Genomic DNA, 13049 nt, shown 5'->3' on the forward strand with positions numbered 1-13049 from the left:
GATATATGCATCTATTTGTTTCCCTGGCTCCTCCTATATATTTTCTGGTGCGCCCCCCCCCCCCCCTCCCTGCACACACACACACACACACACACACACACACACACACAGTATTTGTATGGTGTGTAGCCATGTATGGAAGTGAAACATGTACGATAAATAGTTTGGACAAGAAGAGAATAGGAGTTTTCAAAATGTGGTGCTACAGAAGAATGCTGAAGATTAGATGGGTAGATCACATAACTAATGTGGAGGTATTGAATAGAATTGGGGAGAAGAGAAGTTTGTGGCACAACTTGACCAGAAGAAGGGATCGGTTGGTAGGACATGTTTTGAGGCATCAAGGGATCACAAATTTAGCATTGGAGGGCAGCATGGAGGGTAAAAATCGTAGAGGGAGAGCAAGAGATGAATACACTAAGCAGATTCAAAAGGATGTAGGTTGCAGTAGGTGCTGGGAGATGAAGCAGCTTGCACAGGATAGAGTAGCATGGAGAGCTGCATCAAACCAGTCTCTGGACTGAAGACAACAGCAACAACAACAACACTGATGATTGCCCTGTTGAACTGTATGCATACTACTTCTTGATACAGTAGACTAAGCACAATGAACAAATGAAATTAATTACTGTTGTATTGAGAAATGTTATCATTTATACCTTTCACTTGTTTCTTTAAGATATGTCAACAGCATATATATTTTACTACTTTATACATTTCCAGCTTTTGGCAGGTCATTTTCGCATATACAATTGGTCCAAATATGATCTAAAAAGTCGCACATGCAAAAGAGATTTTTCAGGGTGTTGTATTCTATTGATGAGAGGTAAGGGATCAATCATTTTAGATAGCCCTTGGGCTAGCAACCATTTGTATGCCTATTGGATGAACTGTCATACTGTAGCTACCCAATAGTGTCAGGCTCAAAATTTAAACATTAGACTCTTTTTCTAGCCCACATAAATTGAGCAATTCAATTGGTTCTTTTGCATTATGTTGGTCTAGGGTAGGCATCTTATAAAAGGACTGTTTGTTCATGGGTGGATGCTGAGAAAACCCGAAAAACCATGACTTCTGCAATGAATTGTACCATTTAAGGGGATGACCACATCGGTAATTTCTATTCATGGCTGATTGTCACAGTTTTTTACCATATGTTCTTAAGATGTTAGAGAACCATGCAAACGTACTTAGATATCGTTATATATTGCCAAGCTTCAGAGATTCGAAGTTACCATACATGTGCATGCAGTATCCAGTCAGATGCATACTGTGTTTTCAGTAGCCATTTTTACACCAGTAAAACTTTGGTATGCTTTTTTGTATTATGGGCACTTCATGTCTATACAAGCTTTCCGGACCTGGAAATTATTCGATGGTGGCCCCTGGTAGTGTAAACTCCTTCCAAAAAAATTATTTTGACATATGAGATTCTTTATATTTGCAAATCAAACACCTTTTTTTATACTGTAGGTGTAGCCTAAAAATGTTGTGCATTTCTGTGTAAAGTAGTGTAAAATGACCTTGAATTGGATTTGTTTTAACCCTATACAATGCATGCTTATTTTTTCTTTGTGTGTGTCAGAGTATATAGACAAGCTGTCAAAACTTCACTGACCTTCAGAACTTGATATATGTTAGCAGTACTCTCTGGTATAAGGGGCAGTGAAATGAAAACTGAACACCTAGCACAATGGAACCATGGAATGGTTCCATTCAAAAGTAATCACCACATGCATTAAAATATCTCGAGGATCTCAACAGGCATAGGGACCCTGCAATCAAAGGAGGAGGTTATCATGACCTTACCAGAACTTTTGTAAACAGCTTTGGTTTTTTGGGGAAGGGGCTGGAGGGGGAATGTGGCACAGTTTCCACTGTTGGCTTTGCCATTTGCCCTCAGGCTGTCTGAATTTTGTCAGATGGAATCATCCTGTTGCATGATAATGCCCATTCCCACACTGCCAATTGGGCAAAGGCTACACTTCAGTGATTTAGTTGGGAAGCACTGCAACATCTTCCATATGATCCGGATCTTTCACCGTGTGATTTTCAAATATTCAGCGACCTGAATAAAGACTTAGGTGAACTTTGGTTTCAGTCTGAGGAGGAAATGCAAGAATGGGTGTGGTTGTGGAGCTGTCAGTGGGTAATCACATTCTACGAAACAGGACTTGGTCATCTTGTCTCCCAGTGGGATAAATTTCTAAATTAGTGTGGTGATTACTGTTGGATGGAATCATGCCATGGTCGTGTTGTGGTGAAGTTCAGTTTTCATTTGACTGCCCCTCTTATAACAGGGAAAAGAAGGGAGTCAGCTGAAACATGCTCTTGTCGGAGCGCAAAAAAGGCAAATATGCTCCTCTTTAAAATGCTGTCACTTCTTCCACTTACTGTGCTGGAATAGTACCAGAGAGACAGTGACAGTGGAAAAGAGATTGATGGTCAGTGAGAAAGAGTGGCAGTGATATGTAGGCATGTTGGGTCTGGCCCCCATCAGACTGGTGAACTTTAATGCGAAAAAATTCGCCCACTTGCCCCCATCCACTATACCCATGTGTTAAAATTTGCTGGTCTAGAGCTCAAAGCCCCGAGCAAACCATCCCCAAGGACACAGGGAGAGGAGATAATGGTGGTTGAAGAGATACAGCAGACTGTAAATGAGAAAGAAAGATAATTGAATTAGGAGAGAAAAGGAAGAGCGACTACATAAAATTGTTTACGCAGGAGCATTGTTCAGTTGCAGGAAGTATCGATCATAATGATGTGTTTTACTTCATCACATTGAAATTAAGTTACACTTTTTTCTGATACTGCATTTTATCTTCACATACCACTATCTGTTTTGTAATACTGACTTATTTTTATCTTGTGCCATAATTGTGCAGTTTCTCTGACATAAGAGGTGTGACTGCAAAGTTTGAAGAATGGATCTGCTACTACTTACTGGGTTGGCAGGCAGGTACACAGAGGATGGGGAGGGAATCATTGCCTTGTCCTTGAACACCATCTGACAGGAAACTGCATTTCCTTTATTCAGTTCATTGTGGCAGCTGGTTGAATGCGGGTCTGTTAGGGCTTGTTTGCGGATTCTGTCCGCGTGAAAATGCACATAAAAACGGAGCAACGAGTTTGTGTGAAATTTTGTTTTAAAACCGGGAAATCAGCTTCCGAGACTTATGAACTATTCAAAAAAGCTTTTGGAGGTAATTGTATGAGCCAGTCAAATGTTTTTGTCTGGTTCAATAGATTTAAAAATGGCCCGAATCATTTGAAGATGAACCATGGTCCAGCCATCCTTCCACCTCAAAAACGAATGAAAATGCTGTGAAAGTTCATGACTTAGTGCTCCCTGATCGTAGACTTACTATTAGGGAGATGGCTGATGAACTTAATTTAAGTTTCTATGCAGTTCAGTCAATTCTAACTGAAGATCTGAACATGCGTCCAGTGTCAGCAAAATTCATTCCAAAAGTGTTGTCAAGTGACTAGAGACAATACTGACTTGAAATGTGCCAAGAACTGATTAATCAGACTAAAAATGACCCACATTTGTTAAATAGGGTAATTACAGGTGTCAAATCGTGTGTATATGGATATGATCCAGAAACCAAAGTGCAGTCTTCGCAGTGGAAGACTCCAAGTTCACCACAAATGAAGAAAGCACAGCAAAGACGGTCAAAGGTGAAGACAATGTTGGTGATTTTTTTCAATTCTACTGGTACTGTCCATCATTAAATTACCCCTAGAGGACAGACAATTAACCAGAAATACTACAAAGGTGTCCTTGAGCGTCTGCGCGAAAAGGTGCGGAAGAAAAGGCCTGCATTGTGGAAAGAAAGGAGTTGGGTGCTACACCATGACAGTGCTTCGGCTCATTGGGCCTTCTCCATCGTTGAATTTTTGACCAAATTCAAAATTCCTGGGCTTCCACAACTGCCATATTCACTGATTTGGCCCCTGTGGACTTCTGTTTCCTAAGCTGAAATTTTCACTGAAAGGGAAACGATTTGACTCGATTGAAAACATCAAGGCAAATACAAAGAGCGTCCTTAACACATTTCAGAAAAAAAATTTCCTGAAATATTTCCAAAAGTGGAAACACCGTTGGAGTTGATGTGTTCATTCAGAAGGGGGCTATTTTGAAGGAGATGCATCACAGTAGCATGTAAGTACCACCATTGTACAATTAGAAGCCCATTCTTGAAACTTTCCAGTCACACATCGTATATCTTTGAAGGACTCTTAAAATGTCTACTGATAAACCATTTCTAACATTGTCTTAGTTAGATACTCCGAGAATTCTGCTATAGTCATTGTAGTCCATCTACTGTATTAACTTAATCTCAAGACTCACATTGTGCTAGCACTATAACTTGAAATAAACAAATTTACATTACATTAGTCATAGTCTGTGGATCCAGTGGAGAACGGTATCTGAGAATGGAGAGATGTATTCACTCTTTAAAAATGCACAGAAAGGTGTTAAAATAACACATTAAGAACCATAAATATCAAAAACACCCCCTCAAAGCCCACAGTACTGGAACCTCATTTTTTTTCCTGATCAAGCACTGTCTAGAAGTTACACCATGTGTAATTCTTATTCCAAACTGTCGTTGAGAGAGGGAGCTGGCTCACCACTTGCATAGAGTTTGCAATGAAATGATCCATCGGCTTTGGCCAGTGGCAATATCAGTGTGGCAACTATTTGTTGGCACTGTGTAACCTGTACTACAACTATAACATCACACAGTCACACTTATTTTAACTATTATCCCGACCATGAGACAATTTGGATGATTTGACTGAGAAAATTCTTGTTATTAACACCTTAAAACATATTAAAAAACTGAAAATATCAGATAACAATGGGGAAATAATGGTTTTCATCATGGATGTAAATAGAACTATGGACTGCACAACACACAAAAATAATTGCCATAACGCATTAGCTGGCATTGTCAAATTGCAACCAGTATAATCACCTTTCAACCTACCCTAGACATTGTGCTATGTTACACATCAGTCCATCACCACAACATACATTTCAAGAAATGTGCCATCACAGTGACAAGAGTTCTTGAAGCAGACCAGTAGTATTACGAACTTAATTGCACTCAGTGTTGCCAGAATAACAGTATCGACCGCTCTGCTACAAGCTAATGCTACTAACCCCAGGTTATTTTATCCACATTTGCTGATGTTATTTGAATGGCAGTGAATATTGCCTTGAGCGAGTACCTGATTGAAAAGAAAATTGAAGAGGATTCTATCAAGTCAGAACAGTTTTTCTGCATCACTTATAAAACTACTGTAGCAGAAAACTTACTGTTGTTTGGCTTATTTTCAGTGATAATTGTATTAGCAAATTATACAGTGCTTGTTTGTCATTGCTAAACTAACTGTACTCCCTGTACTGTCTATTCTTTTTTCCTTCTTCCTATTTAATTTTGCCGTATGTGTGTTATAGGGCAATACTTTAGGAAAGTCATGGGTTTGCCATGGCTGGTTAAATTTTATCATTAGTCTTACGACTGGTTTCATGTGTCTTACTATGATTGCCTTCAGTGTGCCATCCTCTTCATCCTAGAGTAGCATGTAACAATCAGAATCATTCAGTGTACATCTCTGTAAAACTTCTACAACCTACATCCATATGGAACTGCTTTTCTAAATCAAGCCTTCACTTGCCCTTACAATTTTTATCCCCCACACTTCCTTCCATTACCAAATTAACAATTTCTTGATTGCTTTGCGACATGTCCTATCAGTCTGTCATTTTTATTCCAGTTGTGCTATAAATAAGTTTTTTTACTAACTCAGTTCACTATCTATTTATTCCATTATTTGATCTGCCCATTTAATTTTCAACATTCTTCTGTGGCATAACATTTAAAAAGCTCCTATACTCTTCTTGTCTTAAATGTTGCATTTCACTTCTGTACAGTCTACACTCCAGACACACTCATTCCCCCCCCCCCCCCCCCCCCCCCCACCGTGAATTTATTTTTCTTGCTATTGGCAGTATGCATTTATACCCTTTTAACTTCTGCCACTGTCGTTTATTTTGTTCTCCAAATAGCAAAATCGTTCTTCTAATTTCAAAGTCCTATTTCCTAATCTGATTCCTTCAGCATCACCTAATTTAATTAGCTTAGACTACATTCCATTAACCTTGTTTTTGCTGTTGTTGCTCTTTATTGTATAACATCTTTTCAAGACTATATACTAGGGAAGTCAAAAAGTAAAAGGACTATTGAGAAAAGGATTATTTATTTTAATGATAGAAAACTGAAACATACATAATTTTTCTACGTAACCTCCCTGCACTTAAACGCACTTTGTCCAAAGTTTCACAAGTTTTTTGATTCTGCTCGAAAACCGGTTTTTGGTTGCACCTGTAACCAATTTTGCATTGTATCAATGACTTCTGCATCAGCTGCAAATCATCTTCCCCTGAACATTTCCTTTAGTGGTCCAAACATATGGAAATTGCTTGGAGCTCCTATTTTGCACTGTATCAATGACTTCTGCATCAGCTGCAAATCATCTTCCCCTGAACATTTCCTTCAGTGGTCCAAACATATGGAAATTGCTTGGAGCTACATCTGGACTGTGTGACAGGTGTTCCAGCAATTCAAATCCCAATCCCCTTATTGTTTCAGCTGCCTGTTTGGCAGAATGTGGCAGAGTGTTATCTTGCTGTAGGACACACCTTTCACAATCTTTGGAACTGATTGCAGCTTTCAGTTTAGTTTACAGCACATCACATTAGTTCTCACTGAGCACAGTTTTTGTCCAAATGTCCTCAGTTATTGATGTCAATGACCTTCCCGATCTTTCCTTATCACTGAAGTCCATTTGTCAGTCTAGCTTCACAATAAACAGTGGTCATCACACTGCAGTTGCATTTGACAAATAATTTCCGCAGGTTTAAAACCTACCATAAACAAAAAGCGAATCACTGCTCTCATTTCCTCCTTGGTGCAGATAAACAATGGAGCTGCCATATTTCAGTGTGTGCTCCAATACATTGACTAATGCAGGAATAGGAGTGACATCGTATAGAATTGTAGATGACACTACTTCAGGCCTGGATACTAGCAATGTTCCCAAGCCCTACAGTGAGAACAGGCTGCAGGCCTATCGCACTCTCTTCCCGCTGACTACTTTGTCATGTGAGTCAACTCTTAGAACTGCAGTTAGATTTCTCCTTGCATTTTGTCTCAACTTCAGAATTTTTAAGACTGGTTTCTGGTGAACATTTTGAAAATCTTTTTGAAAATCTGCAATTGATATAAATATAGGTTTCTTACTTAAATCTATTTTCTTCGATAATTCATAGGGTTAGTATTGCCTCTCGTCTTCCTATGTTTGTCTAGAACCCAAACTGATCTTATTCATTCAATTATTCTGCAGATAATTTAGGATAATAAATATTAAACTGATGGAACTTTCACTAAAATTCACACTCAGCAGCACGTGCCTACTTTGGTACCCAAAGTCTGAGGTTATGTCACCTGTCAACATACCTTCTGGAACAGTTTGACACAGCACAAGAGAATTCTTGTTCTTACCTTACAGATGAAGAATTGCAGGTCAGTTTTAGGAAGATGGGGAGTTTGCTTCATGCTCTAGTCCAGTGAGGCCTGAATGATAATAGGACTAACACGGAATCATTCCTTTTCATTTTTGAAGGTGCCTCACCCCCAGAAACAGTAAAAATCATGACCTGTTCATTTCACTTCAAGCTAGATGTAATACATATTATGGAATGTTTAATATGCATATGCTTTGAAGGTACTAAGTCAGACTGTATGAATGATGCAGCCTGTGAAGATTTTGGTTGACACACAAGAGCTCCATTTCAAACACATCAGCACATTGTATTAACTTCAATGGGGGGGGGGGGGGGGAGGGAGGGGGAGGGAGAGAGAGAGAGAGAGAGAGAGAGAGAGAGAGAGAGAGAGAGAGAGAGAGAGAGAGAGAGAGAGACCTTTGACCGATTGATGTACTTAGCTCAGAAGAAGTATGTATATTTACATCTCTACAGTGTGCTCTGGTTTACATTTATTCAGAAAGCTAGAAAGTTTTCTTTCTCTTGTGTGTCTTGTAAATGCTATTCAGTTAGTGGCTTCCTGTACTCCTAAATTATGTATACTGTCTTGGTTTCATTTTCGTCAAGCTAATATTACTCTTAGGAGGTATTAAGGATGTTGTTATCCACGTTAAATTTGTTGTCCATTTTTGTAAATAAAAATTGTTATCGATGCTTACAATATGTCATGATCCACATGGCAATGTTTGAAAGTCTTGTAATGGTCTCCTTATTAATAATACAACACAATCATAGTAGATGAGTGTACAACATGTATGTACTTAAACACCAAATGTAATTTGCACTATACAAAAAGGAAAATTCAAGTGTTGTACCATATTGCCTTGGAGTGGCGTAATAACTTAGTCACAGATGGTAAGTTATGTACCTAGTATGAAAATCATGCAAGCAATATGCAGGTTTTGTACCAGCATACACAGCACACTAAAATACATCATAGCATAATGTTGAAATACACACACATTGTGGTCAGTGCCTTAAAATAGGATCAATGTCTATAAACTCAATAACAGAACAATATGAGGTGCATTCAAGTTCTAAGGCCTCCAATTTTTTTTCTCCGGACTGGAAAGAGATAGAAACATGTGCATTGTTTTAAAATGAGGCCGCGTTCATTGTCAATACATCCCAGAGATGGCAGCACCGTACGGCAGATGGAATTTTACCGCCAGCGGCGAGAATGAGAACTGTTTTAAATACTTAAAATGACGACGTTTTCCTTACTTGAACAGCATGCAATCATTCGTTTTCTGAATTTGCGTGGTGTGAAACCAATTGAAATTCATAGACAGTTGAAGGAGACATGTGGTGATGGAGTTATGGATGTGTCAAAAGTGCGTTCGTGGGTGCGACAGTTTAATGAAGGCAGAACATCGTATGACAACAAATCAAAACAACCTCGGGCTTGCACAAGCCGGTCTCTCGACATGATCGAGAAAGTGGAGAGAATTGTTTTGGGGGATCGCCGAATGACTGTTGAACAGATCACCTCCAGAGTTGGCATTCCTGTGGGTTCTGTGCACACAATCCTGCATGACGACCTGAAAATGCGAAAAGTGTTACCCAGGTGGGTGCCACGAATGCTGACGGACGACCACATGGCTGCCCGTGTGGCATGTTGCCAAGCAATGTTGACGCGCAACGACAGCATGAGTGGGACTTTCTTTTCATCGGTTGTGACAATGGATGAGACGTGGATGCCATTTTTCAATCCAGAAACAAAGAGCCAGTCAGCTCAATGGAAGAACACAGATTCACTGCCATCAAAACAATTTCGGGTAACCGCCAGTGCTGAAAAAATGATGGTGTCCATGTTCCGGGACAGCGAGGGTGTAATCCTTACCCATTGCATTCCAAAGGGCACTATGGTAACAGGTGCATCCTACGAAAATGTTTTGAAGAACAAATTCCTTCCTGCACTGCAACAAAAACGTCGGGGAAGGGCTGCGCGTGTGCTGTTTCACAAAGACAACGCACCCGCACATCGAGCTAACGTTACGCAACAGTTTCTTCGTGATAATAACTTTGAAGTGATTCCTCATGCTCCCTACTCACCAGACCTGGCTCCTAGTGACTTCTGGCTTTTTCCAACAATGAATGACACTCTCCGTGGCCACACATTCACCAGCCGTGCTGCTATTGCCTCAGCGATTTTCCAGTGGTCAAAGCAGACTCCTAAAGAAGCCTTCGCCGCTGCCATGGAATCATGGCGTCAGCATTGTGAAAAATGTGTACGTCTGCAGGGCGATTACGTCGAGAAGTAACGCCAGTTTCATCAATTTCGGGTGAGTAGTTAAATAGAAAACAAATCGGAGGCCTTAGAACTTGAATGCACCTCGTATTAACAACATGTTTATTTCAAATGTAAATTAACTTCAGACAGGCAAAAAATTTGTCAAGACATACAATGTAGTTGTGTTATAAGTGTCACATTGTTTTACAGTGTCACAAAGTGAATTAAATTATTAAATGTGTGGTGCACTAAAATGCATAGGAAAGAAGCAGAGGAGGAGGATGTCATGTATGGTAATAATTATTTTATGTCCTTTAATATGTGCACTTCTGCTCATTTTAATTCATTTTGTAAATGACACATTTAATTGCAGATACAAACAACAGAAGCTTTTTATTTTTAATTGAAGTAGTTATTTGGTTTCCTATTGCAGCATCAGCACCAGTAAACTGAAAAGGGAGAGCCAATAGCACTGCAAAGAAGTGTGAGTAATAGAAGTATTTGGATTGTAATAAGCTTTACATTATTTTTGCAACTGCATGTGGGAACCATTGTAGTCTGTTATTAACTGAACTCATTTTAGTACCATGTTTTCATTAAGCAGTTGAAGTATCACATTATCCTTAACATTGAAGCTGGTTGTTATTCACATAATGCTGTCCCTTGCATTTGTTTGGAGGAATATTGTCTGCAAAGTAATATCAGTGAAATTATCCTTGCAGCTTGCACCCTTCGATTTTCTCAAAGTTGATTCCTGTCCTTTCAGTATATGGTTGGGATACTACAGATAGGAAAATATTGGCCACAGGACTGAATCGTAGACGTCTCCTGTATTGTACATTGATGTTTTTGAAATGCAAATACATAATTTACACATTCATGCTGTAGAGAAATGCCGATTTAATCTTGACTCGTACAGCCTTCTTCAAGAATGTTCCCTGCATTTGTATTTAGATACACTTTTCAAGCATAGTTATCAGCAAATTTCAGAGGGTTAAAGAAATGTAAATTAATTTAGGAACAAAGGTAACAACTCGCCTGGTAGTAGAGGCATTAAGTCATAAATAGGTACATCAACAAGACTGAGAACTTGCTAGCTTGCGGACAGCTAAACACACATTGCTCATATGCAGATGGGATAGTGTGTTAGGCAAGCAAGCAAACCATTTCTGAGAGGACAGTACTTCAACTAATTAGTAGCTTTTTTTGGGAATGAGGGTGTTTATTTATACTGACAAAACAGCCTTCTTTGAACTGATAAGCATACATCATTCAGTGTGCAGTGACAGTAAATGTAATATATTTGTCTTCATATACTTATATAAGAGGTGTTGTTCCAACTGATCTGGTTTTAGTCCCCACTGCACTGTTTCTTTTGGCTGGAAATCTTGGGCAATCCATGTAATCTACTGGCGTCTACCTCAAAGGCTGATTTCTGTGTCTAGTCAAGAACACTACTCTTATTAATACAGTTACTATTTTGCTTCTCTACCACATTTCACTCTGATATCATTGCTTTGCAGATGTGAAGTAGAAAGTGAGTAGTGACTAGTATATTGATCATAGTTCCATGCATCATTTTCATTTCTATCTTGGTAAAATCAGAGGGTGATTGGATGTATATGGATTTTAAGAACAGAACAATACAAATAGCTAAGCTTTTAAGACATGGTCTCAGACACTTTAATCTGTCTCTACTCAGAACTTACTTATGTAACAGGTGACATAGTCATGATAAACAAATCCAGACAAATGAGTGGTCCCATAAGGTTCTGTCCTTGGGCATTTTTTATTCTTCATGTGCCTATGTGAATGATTTACCACCTCTTCTGCAACAAAATGTATTACGTATGCTGATCACAAAAATCTTGTGGCCGTTGATCATACTTTGGAGCCAATAAAGAAGATAACACAAACAATGGTCAAAAGTCTGTGAACTGGCTCTATGCCAAGAAACCGATCATAAATTATACCAAAATTTATTTCTAAGCCCATACATTGGTCAAAAAAAGTTCATGCATATGATCCTGTAAAACTTCTGGAAATTAACTTGGACAATTAGTTTCCCCATGTTTGGAAAGTGCTGCTGCTCCACGTCTGTGTATTGTATTGATGAATAACCTCTCCAGTTGCTAAAAAGTCTTTATTTTACTCCACAATCGATTTTGGCTTTTATATTGAAGCCATTTTCTAGTGAAATCTGAAATTGTTATGGTGAAGCTAAGTCAAATAATGTGACAAAGGAAAGCACTCAAAACCACCACAGGCGTTACAGGTAGTTGACACATGTCACAATTTTCAAAGAAATCATTATATTTGCTCTTCATTAAAGCCTGCCTTCTTACAGTAAAAAACTATGCTCAGAGTGTGACATGGAGTGGCGCTGCTCATGGCTTCAGTGCCAGAAATGGAAATACTGTGGATGTAGAGTATGCCAGACAGCAAATATCACAGATGTTTTAATCCTGTGTTGCATGAATTTCACTGCAGTGGACAACTTTTAATGGTCAATTCTCAAGTGTTTTCAATCAGTCATGAGGCTGCAAATGCATCCAGGACACAACACCAGTAGGGAGTGCCTACTGCAGTGAACTGTGTGCATTTGCAGCCTCAGGACTGACTGAAAATGCCAAAGAAGCGACCATTAACAGCTGTCCACTGTAGTGGACGCTATGCGCCACAGGGTTAAATAAACTGCTGTGAAACTGTACACATTACCACTGTCTGAGAGTTGGCTAACAAGAAATTTGAAAATTACTTGCAAAAATCGTTACTTTACAAATGTCTGTAAGAAGGCTAGCATTTCCCTGTAAAAATTTTTCTTCTCCATAATAAAAACAGCATTATTTCAGTAGACTTATGCGCGCGCGTGCGCGCGCACACACACACACACACACACACACACACACACACACACACACACACACTCTCTCTCTCTCTCTCTCTCTCTCTCTCTCTCTCTCTCTCTCTCTCTCTCTCTCTCTCTCTCTCCATTTTGACCTGTAGTTATTGCCGTTTTAGATTCTATTTGATCACTGTAAAGAAAAATGTGTGATCCATATTGCTCAATACTAATTATACTAATTATAGAATAAATACTTTGAGCTCTTATTCGCACCAACAGGATCCATACCCCCAACTTGTACATGTTCAGTCTGTGAATTGATCTCGCAGGACTAACAGCATACATATCTT

At 39.1% G+C, this 13049-nt stretch overlaps 1 protein-coding gene across 1 annotated transcript in view; it reads right to left on the reverse strand.

Annotated features, from left to right (window-relative positions):
* LOC124613659 (peptidyl-prolyl cis-trans isomerase B-like) overlaps window positions 1-13002 on the reverse strand; it is a 59281-nt gene extending 46279 nt beyond the window's left edge. Inside the window, exon 1 of the mRNA XM_047142375.1 lies at window positions 12988-13002. Coding sequence (XP_046998331.1) covers window positions 12988-13002 — 15 coding nt within the window. The remainder of the gene's footprint in view (window positions 1-12987) is intronic.
* Window positions 13003-13049: the final 47 nt, after the last annotated feature.

This window comes from Schistocerca americana, chromosome 4 (assembly GCF_021461395.2).
Source record: "Schistocerca americana isolate TAMUIC-IGC-003095 chromosome 4, iqSchAmer2.1, whole genome shotgun sequence".
NCBI lineage: Eukaryota > Metazoa > Arthropoda > Insecta > Orthoptera > Acrididae > Schistocerca > Schistocerca americana.